The sequence below is a fragment of the Lycium barbarum genome, chromosome 7 (genome assembly GCF_019175385.1).
Source record: "Lycium barbarum isolate Lr01 chromosome 7, ASM1917538v2, whole genome shotgun sequence".
Lineage (NCBI taxonomy): Eukaryota > Viridiplantae > Streptophyta > Magnoliopsida > Solanales > Solanaceae > Lycium > Lycium barbarum.
In genome coordinates this window covers 114,189,502-114,202,250 of record NC_083343.1, presented here as the reverse complement: position 1 = coordinate 114,202,250, position 12,749 = coordinate 114,189,502, and the positions used below count along the sequence as shown (strand labels likewise).

General features: G+C 35.9%; 3 protein-coding genes across 3 annotated transcripts; 1 reads left to right on the top strand and 2 right to left on the bottom strand.

The window, feature by feature from the left end:
• Positions 1 to 2,231: 2,231 nt before the first annotated feature.
• LOC132603873 (octanoyltransferase LIP2, mitochondrial-like) lies at positions 2,232 to 5,434 on the bottom strand. Its single transcript, XM_060317163.1, has 2 exons — positions 5,267 to 5,434; positions 2,232 to 3,107 (listed from the first exon to the last, which is right to left on the bottom strand). The coding sequence occupies exon 2, from the start codon at positions 3,101 to 3,103 to the stop codon at positions 2,426 to 2,428; it is 678 nt and encodes a 225-aa protein (XP_060173146.1). The 5' UTR covers positions 3,104 to 3,107; positions 5,267 to 5,434; the 3' UTR covers positions 2,232 to 2,425.
• A 180-nt stretch (positions 5,435 to 5,614) lies between these two features.
• Positions 5,615 to 7,522, top strand: LOC132603874 (histone H3.2-like). The gene has a single exon (XM_060317164.1). The coding sequence runs from the start codon at positions 6,767 to 6,769 to the stop codon at positions 7,175 to 7,177; it is 411 nt and encodes a 136-aa protein (XP_060173147.1). The 5' UTR covers positions 5,615 to 6,766; the 3' UTR covers positions 7,178 to 7,522.
• Positions 7,523 to 7,904: 382 nt separating this feature from the next.
• LOC132603871 (fructose-1,6-bisphosphatase, cytosolic-like) lies at positions 7,905 to 12,426 on the bottom strand. The gene is made up of 12 exons (XM_060317162.1): positions 12,064 to 12,426; positions 11,163 to 11,210; positions 11,003 to 11,077; positions 10,864 to 10,925; positions 10,694 to 10,760; positions 10,472 to 10,585; positions 10,217 to 10,303; positions 9,876 to 9,946; positions 9,741 to 9,806; positions 8,760 to 8,846; positions 8,602 to 8,677; positions 7,905 to 8,279 (listed from the first exon to the last, which is right to left on the bottom strand). The coding sequence occupies exons 1-11, from the start codon at positions 12,220 to 12,222 to the stop codon at positions 8,635 to 8,637; spliced, it is 879 nt and encodes a 292-aa protein (XP_060173145.1). The 5' UTR covers positions 12,223 to 12,426; the 3' UTR covers positions 7,905 to 8,279; positions 8,602 to 8,634.
• Positions 12,427 to 12,749: the final 323 nt, after the last annotated feature.

The window sequence follows — 12,749 nt, the reverse complement described above, 5'->3', positions numbered from 1 at the left end:
AAAAACATCCACTTATTCTCCTGGTACATACACAATATCACATTCATCAATAGATACTTTGAAGAACAAAGATATGCGACGGAATAAAGGCAGAGTTAGAAAATTAAAGAACTTGGAAACACTACTGTTACCTAATCTCTTTACCTTGTGCCAAAAGGCCAGTATCCACTGATTGGTGAAGGACTTGGGTGAGGGATAGAGAGAAACAGGGAGAAAGGGGTTAATGTTTGCTTGGACTGGGCAGGTCTTCCTCTTTCCTTATTTAATTTCTCTTCAACGTCACCCAGTATGTTTAATGGTATTAAGAAGAGAAAGCAATCGTTATGCAAAATGCACATCGGTCTTGCTGAATGATAAGTCTAGCTTTTTAAGACGAAAGGAGATTAGTTGCAATAGATAAAAATGTCAAATACTGATCCATACAGCAATTGGTCATGTCATTGTTCAATTGCGTAAAGCAAGAACTTTTGTGCCATATGCTGCTACCATAACTCAATTATCAAATACTTAGACTAACAAATGAAGAAAACATTTTATCCGCAACGACCTGTTGATAGGGTTGAAGAGAAACCAACAAAGTAACAAACTTCCTACCTGAAGAATGAGTTCACAAAATCCAATTGAAAATATCTTGCTTTTGTTTGTGGTTGCCTCTAATAGATAGACTTGTTCCTGTAAATGGTTTAGAAACAAAGGTAGATCCATTGTCCACCGAGTTCGACGCTGAAACAACAGATTTTTTGGTCATAAAAATTTGATATAAACCAATATTATCTTTTATGATTAAACACAATTCTCCCTTAATTTCCATTCGATTTTTCAATAATCTAGCATGTTGTGTCCTTAGCCCCATAATTAGTATGCGAAATGGGACTAAGCTAAACAGAGAGTAGACCTAAGATGCTGAGGGTGGAGAAATCCAATGATTTTATTCAAACTTAGGAGATCTGATATGGCCAAGGGCAGTTTTTGCCGTTCCACAATTGGTTAAAGAAATGAGCGACAAGGGAGTATTTAAAGTAAAATGTGTGGTTTTTATTAACACCAAATCTCCAAAATCCTAATACAAGCAACAAGGTGATCAAACATCTTTGCTAAAATTGCATATCACATTTCTATCTAAATAGCATGCAATGAGCTCCAAACATAAACTAAGCGAACCTAAAATTACTGATCACAAACCCAGTATCGAATTGGTCAGGGACGTCGGACATTGGTGGAGCTAAACCCTTTTACATTGAAGTGTATTTACCTATTTAAACAGGAAAAGAAAATTGAAACAATCTTTTTGTTGGAATTGGAAAGCTAAAATCGCAATACCTTATTTGGTCAGACAGACCTGCCCTTCCAAATGCAAACTCATCCAATGAATGTCCTTATATTTCCATCCCACTTCTCCAAGGCCAAGGCATAGACAGAAAGGAAAAGGCAAGCCGAAAGTGTTTAGGATGGCAAAAGGCGAGGCGTGGCGACAAGGGCTCGCCTCACGCCTCATAGCGAAGCGTGGCGTGGCGAGCGCCTTTTAGAAGCGAGGCGAGAATTAACACAAAAATTAAAATATTAAATATGCATATATAAATACCCAAAAACTCAAATACCCAACAAAATACTAGCAAATATTTCAATTGAAAAACTAAAAGTAGATAGTTGATACTAAAGTCTAAAAGTCTCCAACTAGATAGTTAATAAGTCATAAAGTCCCTGAGTGTTAGCATTAACCAAATTATAACGAAGCAACATTTGTTCTTCTTCAAGATCTCCAAATTCTTCAACCACAAGAGTGTTAGCATTATATTGTCTCTTTATTCTGTTCTGTTTTAAAAAAGTCAGCCAACTTTTTTAAAAAAAAATCAAAAGGCGACGCCTTAGTCGCCATACGCCATAGCCTCGCCTTTTAGGAAATGCCACGCCTTGGTTGTCCATGGCAAGGCAGGCTCGCCTTGCCACGCCTCACGCCAAAAGGCGTAAGGCGAGCGCCTTTCACAACACTGCCGAACAATTCTTCTTACTACTAACAAACATTTTCACTTTATTCCTAATACAGCATGAGAAATGATTGTTTCACTAGCATATTTAAAGGAATATTGTACTGAGTACATAACAAGTAGCTTAGTGAACATAGCCCATTCCTCTAGCATTCCAACTGTACAGATGAAACACAATTAAGACATTGCACTTACTTCTTCAAAGTCAATATCAGCAGATTGCAAGACCCAGGAATAAATTTGAAGTAGCAAATAAGTATATGAAAAATAGATGTACCCTTATTTCAAACTTGATACGCAGCAAATGCAACATGTTTGCTTTTGTAATCATCGCTTGTTCATCCAGAATATTAATCTGATCAATAAATGAACAATGTCTACTTATACAAAAAATAAGACACATTATGTATCAGTATGTGACAACATTATTGCTTAACAAATTATAACACTGACTTATCTTTCAAAATGACATCGTTGTACCCAAATATTCTTATAAAACAAGAGATCAGTTGCTCTTGTATCACTTCTTCAGCAGGAAGCTCTACATCTGCCTCTTTCCTCAAAGATGTAACATCTTTATCCATAATACCACAAGGCACAATATGCTTAAAGTAGTTTAAATCCGGATCCATATTGAATGCTAATCCATGAGATGTAATCCCAGATGAAATTCTAACCCCAATTGCGCCAATCTTTCTGTCCTCAACCCAAACCCCTGTTTCGCATTTATTTCCAACCTGTGCTTTCACACCGTACATAGATGCCAATTCAATCATGGTTAGCTCAAGCTTCTCGACATATTTTCGAGCCCCCAAACCAATATCGCGCAACGAAACAATGGGATACAAGATTGCTTGGTGAGGGCCATGAAAAGTAATGTCACCTCCTCTTTGTGTATAATGAAGTTCTGCCCCAATGGCTTTTAGGTCTGTATCTGGAATGCGTAGATTATGAACTGTTTCCCTTTTGCCAACTGTATATGTCGGTGGATGTTGTAGAGATAATAGGGTATCAGTAATTTTAAGGGCTTTTCTCTCAGATGCCATCTTTTCTTGGAGCTTCAGCGCCTCCAGGTAATTGACAGTGCCCATCTTCCAAACCTCAAGATTACGCCTCATTTACCTGAAAATCACGGAACAACAAACATTCGTGTAAAGTGAAAAACACCGAACCCCAAAAATTTAAGCATATCACTGATAGAAGTGCTAAGGCTCAAGACTATTAGACAACAATTTGACAAACATAATAAGCATAATGTCAGAACTGCGCTTCTATATTGGTTGCCGGAGCAGTTTCTCAGGCCACGAACGTATCCCAAATGTTATACTCTACATTTTCTCAAAGTAAAGACAAAGATACACCTTACTAGGAAATAGGTGAACTGTGGTAGTGAGAGGATAGCAGATCATGTAAGATGCAATATGCAAACTCGATGATATCTCTTTGTCCTTCTCTGTTCCTTGAGAACTAGAAAACTAAGATTTTTAAGTCTCGTATGTTATATGTAAGATGCAATAAGTAAACTCGATAACATCCCTTTCTCATTCTCTGTTTCTTGAGAACTAGAAATACTAAGCTTTTTAAGTCTCATAAACTCTTAACAACAAAAGGATAAGTTTGAAAAACAAATTGAGGAAAGACCTAACTAGAGCTTCTTGGAGAGATTTCAACAGAAGAAAACATATCTATGCCAAGAACCATTTAATTCCTCTGGAAGGAAATTTCTTTTCTAAAATGACCCCGTTTCAAAATTGATGCTCTTTTCTACAATGTCAGTGACAGTAATTCATGCACCAGCCAGCCTCACTGATCTCGTATCCATGTCCTTTGAACCCACTGTAACCATCAAGCGGGGAAAAAGGTGCAATATATGGAGTTCAAATTAAATCTATAAACCTTTCCCCGACCCAGGTTGGAGGCAACGGGATCATGAAAAGCAAGATTATTGACCTTCCTTTCTACTCAATTTTTATGACCGGCAAATCCTCTGGGGCCCATCTTTTGGGCCAATCGCAACCTTCGAAACTCGGGATGATGGGCCACTTCCTCTACCCCTATCCACTTAAATACTAGAGTTAGTTCGCTTGGCGCAGGGCTCGAACTGGTGACCTAAGAAACAAGTCCCTCAACCTTTGCCAATTGAGCTAACTCCTGGGGATTCTAGTCGTTTCTTATATTGCAAAAACAGCTCAATTAGGGTAATAGTCAGGAGCGAGTCTCGATAGAACTGTCACCTCCCGTGAGGTAAATCATGATCATTCGGATAATGCTTGGATTCAACTCTGAGCAAATAGTCATTAGGAAATCTAAATTCCTTTAGTCACATAAAATTCAGTCTTTATTGATGCCTCATCATTATAATCATGCTAGTTTACTGCTTATACTGGTTCTTGCCTACCCTAAAAAGATTCTTCCTCATCAACCTAAAACATAATTTTTTTAGTTAGCCCATAATAGTGGGAAAATTTTGATGACACAACCTGGTTCGCACATCTCAATAATGTTCTTAATCTGATTATTCAATGTAATGCCAATTCAAGATCTGGATTTTCCTTCTGTTTTTGGATAGCTAATCAATTTCATCATTTAGTATACCGAAAAAAAGAGCATCCCTTTTACAAAATACAACCCTCAAGGCTCAAAAGTTAAGGGACCTGACAAAGCAAGATCTGTTTTTTTTCTTTATTGACCAAAGAGAACAGTCTCTCAATATTAACATCAAACAAAGAAGCTTACACACTTAAAAGCTCCCATTTGTTAGTCCATTTGATAGTTACCACTTAGATATAAAAGTAATAAACCTTTCCAGTACTGCCCTTGAAAGCATATGAGTCAATTTGTTATCTTAACTGCTGTTACATAGGATATCCCCTAATTTTGCAGAATTACATCTAAATATCCACCAAGAATGGATCTTTTTCCCATTTACAGCCCTCTAATGGAGTAATATATTACTCCATCCATTTCAATTTGTTTGTCTTACTTTCCTTTTTAATCCGTTTAAAAAAAATGTTTCTTTCATCTTTTGGCAAATCTTTAATTCTAATTTTTCACGTGACCCATTTAAGACAACTAGATTTAAGTTTTCTTTACTTTCTAAAATTTCATGCCAAGTCAAAACCAGGGGAGTAATATTTTTTGATGATTTCTTGGCCAATAAGGTAAAATTTTCAATACATTGCTAATTTTGAATGAGAGAGGAGTAATTCAAATCATTTCCAAGAAAGAAAAGAAAGTTACAATATATATATACACAAAGATGAATAAGCTAGAGAGAGTACCTATAATATGGAGTGAAATACACTGGAGCTGAACTCTCCAATGGTTTTCAAAGCAAAGCTTCAATTCACTGCAAAAGCTTATTGTCCGTTCAATTTATTTCTGATCTGTCTGTCTGTCTGTCTATCCCAATCTTCCGACACGGTCTCCTCAACTCTCTTCTATTCTACGGAGAAAACAAAAAGAAGAAGTCCAAAATAGTCCCATATTTTTGTGAGTAGGCTTTAAATGACCCCTCGTTTATAACTAAGAGCATAATTCATTATGTTGCTCAACCATTAGAAGATGTGAGATTAGTTCAAAATATTTCTTGAACCTCATCTTTCGGTATTGCTGTCATAGGAGCATATTCGAGGCAAGAAAAGTGGAGAATGTTTTCTCCAGCATATCATGATCAGGTATATTTTCACCACATAATTTCAACTGAGAAATAATTTTAAACATGGCAGAATTATACGCACAAATAGATTTAAAATCTTGTAGCCTTAAATGGATCCAATCAAAACGTGCTTGTTGAAGCACAACCATCTTCAGGTGGTCATATCTATCTTTCAAATTATGCCACAACATAAGAGGATCTTTAACAGTGAGATATTCCATTTTCAAGATCTCATCAAGGTGATGGCGGAATCATTGTCTTGGCATGGTCTTGATTCGATGCCTGATTTTTACCGTTGATGGTGTCTGCCAGACTCATCGCATCAAGATCAAGATGAATTTCGCCATCAAGAACCCAAGACAGGTTGCCAGATATATCTAAGACAACAAATTCACGTTTAGAAAGATTTGCTGTTAATTAAGAAAAAGAAAGTCAATACATTCGAGGCCTTCAGAGTATTTGCTCGAGATGACAGAGTCTCGTGCTGATAATGTGTTATAAAATAAAGGCAGTAAAAGTAAATACACCAAAGATAATTAAAGAGGCTGATATATTATTCAACCTTTAACTTAAGAGATATTTCATTGTCTATATAATTTCTACAAATGGACCTCCTATTTATAGGAGGAATATAGGAATTGTTTTGGGCCCAAGTAACCAAGTATACAAAATGGACGACCATATTATTTACAACATGTATATGATATTTGTTATTGAATTATTTGAAATATATATTTATTAATTTGCCTGTTTTGATAATTTTTTGGAATTAAAAAAAGAACCTTTCATATTGCCAAAAATTACTCACGGTTAAGCGTCTATGCTACAACTACAAGTAAAAAATAGCAGTAGATCCTTTCAAATCTTCCATTTCAAAAGCACACGGATCGCAATCCGTGTCATCCCTCTAACCCAAATCTTCACCGTTCCTAAAAATCAAATCCTACGGTCTACAACTCCATATTCTAACCCGCCGAAAACTTTCCCCAAAATTTCAAATTTTCCTCCCCAAACAAATCTCTAAAAAAATCCCCCCCAAAACATCCCTCAAACCTATATATACACATCTCTCTTTTGCACCAATATTTTTTTTTTTTTTTTGCTATCATTCAAACTTGTATCAATGGCAAGAACAAAGCAAACAGCACGAAAATCGACAGGAGGAAAAGCACCAAGAAAACAATTAGCAACAAAAGTCACAAGGAAATCAGCACCAGCTACTGGAGGAGTGAAGAAACCTCACCATTTCCGTCGTGGAACTGTTGCTCTTCGTGAGATCCGTAAGTACCAGAAGAGTACTGAGCTTTTAATCATAAAGTTACCGTTTCAAAGACTTGTTAGAGAAATAGCACATGATTTCAAGACTGATTTGAGGTTCCAGAGTAGTGCTGTGGCTGCACTTCAAGAAGTAGCTGAGGCGTATTTGGTGGGTTTATTTGAGGATACTAATTTGTGTGCGATTCATGCTAAGAGGGTGACCATTATGCCTAAGGATATTCAGTTGGCTAGGCGTATTAGGGGTGAAAGGGCTTAATTAATTTGTTGTTCTGGATTAGTGTTGTAATGTTCATGGTGAAAGTGGGAGATAGGTGGGTTTAATTGTTTTTGCTTGAATTGTAATGTAACTTTTGGAAATGAAAATCAAAGTTCCTCAACTCTCTTGTTTTCATGTATGATTAAATTTGATTCTATTCATGTAGAATGACACAAAGTATCATCCGTTGAAGCATCTATTAGTTTCTTCCACTCGTTTGATTGATTCTTCTATATTTTTATTTGTTTTTCTAGTTATTCGATATGTCCAAACGCTGCATAACAATAGTCCTTCAATCTAAATCAGAATAAAAAAAGCAAAATACTCCCTTTGGTCCAAATAATTGATATTTTAAACTTGGGCACATGAATTAAGAAATTTGCTTAGAGAAAAAAAAGGTTAATATTGCTTGAAATGAGCAGGTCTTCCTCTTTTTCCTTTTCCCAGTTTGATTTCTCTTCATAGTCAATTGGTATTTATGTTATTAAGAAAACAAGACAGTTCCCACGAGTTCGCGAAATCCAATTGAAAATATTTAGCTTTCGTTTCTGGTTGCCTTCAACAGATTGACTTGTTTTATAAATGCTTTAGAAACAAAGGTCGAGAGACAGACCCATTATGTGCCGAGTTCACACACCCTGTTTATGCGAAACAAAAAAGATAAAGTGAATTCTCAAAGAAAGTATTTGAACCTTAGCAGCTAGGAGTCTCTATTTTCCAGCTTACGTTTTCTTGGAAATTTCAGTATCTTCTTTAATCTTCATTTGGAAATAAATAAATACATTCAAACAGAAAACAGTTATCTGCAGATTGCTCATTTATATGCACGTATTATTATCACAGTAGCTAACAAGCTAATGTGCAACATGCATCTGTAGTCATAATTGATGATTTTGTGACTTGTAACAACCAGCAATTTGCTCTACTTCAAGAAATTAGTAATGAGCATCAGCAAGAATTGTAAAAGTGAGCGAAGGTAAATGTGCATCCATTAGTTTTGCTCTTCAGTAGCATAAAGCCTTTTGATCTCCTCCACATCATCATAACTACCAAGGAATACTGGCGCCCTTTCATGTATATTCGCAGGAACTAAGTCCAATGCCTGCATAGCATGGTCAATCAGAGTTCATATAACTGACCCCAACTTGTTTGGGACTAAGGCGTAATTGTTGTTTTTCAAGTTTTCACTAGATTCAGGTAATCTTAATCTTGATTCATAAAAGTACACATGCATTGATAACTCGAGCACTAAACTCAAGTCCCATGAAGAAAGGAACAATAGAACTGGAATGAGAATGTCAGCTCCACCACACTTCTCATTTGTCTAGGAAGTTTTTTTTTTTGGCAAGAACTAGAGGTGGAACCAAAACAAACTTGCAGTTTGTCTTTCATTATAGTGGTAAACAAATATTCAGAAATCTTACCCGCTCCTTTCCAGTAAATGCTTGGCCTCCTGCTTATTCCATCAGAAATGACATGGGAAATACTTCATAGAGAACCCTGTTTCATACAGTATCATTTGTAACCTCAGAAATTATCGTTGAGAACTTCCTTCGTGACTCATAAGATGTTTACAACTTACCGCAGCTTTCCGTTGGGGCTTTTTTTATCAGCTGGGTACAAAAATATACCTCCATAGAGTAATGTACGATGAACATCAGCTACCATGCTGCAAGTTACATTCCATATGTCATGTAAAAAGAGATGGTAATTATCAGTTGCATCAGGCAACATTTAACTTACATCTAACAAAACACGATTAGTTCATATACACAGATTTGTCTAATAGAAACAAAAGTTGTTTTATCTTCCCACCATTATGGCCAACTGCAAAGTAATATGCAAACCCAACCGAGAAAACCATCTTTTGCATTTTAATCAGGTCTGCTAAGCAGGACTTTAGCAATAAAAACAATTGAAATTACATAATACCAACATCAAATGATTGTTGATTTTCAGAATTCACAAGACCTATAGATGCCTCACTCAAAAAAAATAAAAAAAATAGAAGAATTAACCAAAATAGCTGCCCACCCAACTGCTTAAACTAAAAATAATCCGGCGGATGTATAATATGTGTATAATCAGTGCATAATCTATGTATACCGGCTAGGAAAAGTAAACAATGAATCTGGACGGCTATTTGTGTAAAGTTCCCCTCAAATAGGAGCCATTCTGGTTAAACCCAACCCACCCAATCGAACCAAACAAGTCGAGAGCTTGATTTATAAGTGTTTGACATACATTCAACCCTGTCTGCACATTTCATATGAACCTTTTAACTTTTGAAATTTTGAACTTAGTTGACTTATAAGAGCTGCAGAATGATCATGGAATGATTCTTAGCAATAGATGACAATTCGCCAGAAGTTTTTCATCTCTATTTTTGTGTATATCTTAGGAAGTTAATTCAATGACTGAGCAGTGAATTTGAAGATGCAATCCTTTGATGAAAGGAAATGATATCATAACGGTTAAAACCCACAACAATATACATTTAAAAAAAAAAAAAAAACACTAAGCAATTTAGCACTTAAAATCTCACAATACATAGCTCAAGTACCTTCCAATATATCTTAAGGATTTGGGTGGAGAACCATCCTTGGGGAACTTGCAGCTCTCCACATATCTGAAATTCGAAGAAATGTAAGACATCATATAAACTGGAAATGTAGATTATTAAACTCATTAAGCATACTTGGATGTAGGACCATCCCAATTCTTGGCATTTCCTTCATTCACTGAATAAATCTTCCCTTTCCTAGGAATCTGCATGTAGGAAGCAATGTTATGACCTTGCTAGACAGAAAGATGCCTCAATCCAAATAACATCTAACAAACAAATATAAAATCATAAATTGCAATGCTGATGGGCTGAGAATAATATTTACAAAATCTAGACAGGCTATGGAATGAGTTATGTGGAAAAGATAAGGTCAAGAACTCAAAATATCAAATAGCAGAAGGGTAGATAATTTTAATGGGTATGGAGACATGTGTATGCTTTAAATAGAAGTAATAGTTGACGAACAATGTTACCTTGATATCTGGATGAGTTAAGATGAACTCGCCAAGAGAGGGGTCAAGTGTAAAACCATTAACACCTTTTCCAGTGCTCAAGACAAGCTGCAAACAACAGAGCCCGAAAAAGAGATATTGTCACTGTTACTTGCAATTTACACTTCGAAACAGTTTCCAATAAGAATCACATACTAATTCGTATAATTTTGGATCTAAGTTTGTGGAATCTAACAACACTCTCAAATCTATTACAATAAGAGGAAATATACGTACCGTACAAGAACTTCCATACATGCAGTATCCAGCAGCTAACATATTCTTTCCGGGTTGCAAGACGTCATCTAGTGTTGGCTCACGAACATCTTTCATCATGTAAATCCCAAAGATCTAGATAAAACAGATGCATTATGTCATTATGCCATCATGTAAGAAGTAGAAATTATACTAGTTGAAAGCCTGTGAATGAAAAATTAATAGCTCAACGTGGAATAATACTGTTCCAATTGAAACACCACAATCAATGTTGGAAGATCCATCCAGAGGATCAAAAACTACACAGTACCTGTTTTTAATATTGTATGAAATGCAGTCATATTAATGCTAACCCAAATGAAAAACCTTAGCTCTTGAAAGTTGTGAAAACTGTGAAGAGCTACGATACGTACTTTCCACGCTTAGCTGGCTCTACGAAAGTAGCTTCCTCGTCTTCTTCAGACACAAGAACGCACTGTATAATTTGAGATCTTTCAGATCAGGACCACTAGGTATTTTAACACAGTACAGTAAAACATGAGTAGGTCTTACTGTTCGTCCACTGCTGACTAAAGCCTTGATGAAAACTTCATTTGAGAGTACATCCAGTTTCTTTTGGTCTTCACCCTTCAATTAGAAATTATAACATTCTGATAAGAAACAAAGAATTAAATACTTTAACACTACAAGTACAGCATTTCTAACAACTTGCCTGCACATTAGTCTCACCAGCAAGCCCAAGGAGTTTGGCCAAGCCTGCCTGAAAAGATGTATCCACAGGTAAATACATCAATAATGGAAGGAAAGATAAAACAAAACAACGTAAAACTAGTCTAAGTGCATGCTGAAAGAATTCACATTCCTCCATTCAACTAAGTACTATAAGGAAAAAAAATATTATCAAAGAAAAGCTCAACCTCTTGCACATGAGCTTGTAGAATTATTTTCACCCAGATTAAGAGCTTGTTTGGAACGACACCTTGTAAATTGTAATTGGATTTGAGTGTTATAGAGTATGAGTTTTGGATTGTTTGTCTGGCCAAGTAATTACTTGATCAGCATGAAGTTTGATCTAATTGAAGGAGAGCATTTACACTCTCCAATTCTCAAGGGGTGAAAATTGCCAGAAATATAATTACCAGGTGATTTTTCAAATTCTCCTAATTATTTTTCAAATATATTATTCTTTTTACACTCTATATCTCTTCTATTTCAAATATGTGAGGAAGAAAAATACTTTCTAAACTCATATAGTTTATTCTATGAGTTTAGATTATATAATTAGGATATCTCTTGAGATAGCAAGATTATACATTTTCATGCATAGCCTAAGCAGAAAAATCCCTTTTTATAGTAAAAACTCAAAACCCATATTGCAATTACAGATAGCGGAGTCCATACTTACACCTAACCAACGGCGTAAAGTGGACATTGTCAAATATAGTAACCCAAATAGATTGAGATCGAATCTCAGTTACTATCGTAGTGTGTTACTTAACTTTTGTCTTAATTCGTATTCCGATAAGTTTACATAGAGAAAATGAAAAAAATCGCTAAAACCGATGGTGATTCAGCAAGCAAGATTATAAAAAGTGAGTCAACGATAAAGAGACCTTGTTAACGGCAGAACAGACGAATTTACAGCCAAGAACGATGTGACTGAGCAAGATAGTGAAGTCGCCACGAGATTCAGGGTATTTAGTCTGCTCATTCAACACGAACCTTGTTATTGTCATCAAATCTGTCCTATGCGCATCTGCTGCGTGATCCATTACTACTTACCCTCAACTCTCCTCTATCTACGTTGGCACGCAATTCGATGTAAAAAGAAATGAAGGGGGATTGGATTGGAGGGGCATATCTGATGTCAATGGAAGTTTCCTATGACACGTGGAGATAAAAAGCCGGAGCCATAGTACCAGTGCCTTTTTCTCTTTTTTCTTTTCGTCATGATTGTACCAGCGGGTAGCAGAAGATAATGTACAATTTTTTGTTCTCATGCTATGTGAACTTTTCAAGGGCATTTTCGGGCAAGTACCTGCGCGTGGCGTACTAAAAACGCGTTGGAGGGTAAATGAAAGGTATGAATAACCGCGGTTTGACCGAGTCAATTTTTTAAAAAACACCTGTTATCTTATTTAATTTTCTCCCAAATTGACATGAAGTTTTTAGTTTTCTTTACTTATAATATGATGATATGCAATAAATTTTAACGTAAAAATTTCGGGATAATGTAGCTGTGAATGTCAATTTCACTTTTTTCGTTTCAATTTTCGAAAATAAAGCTGACTAATTTTCT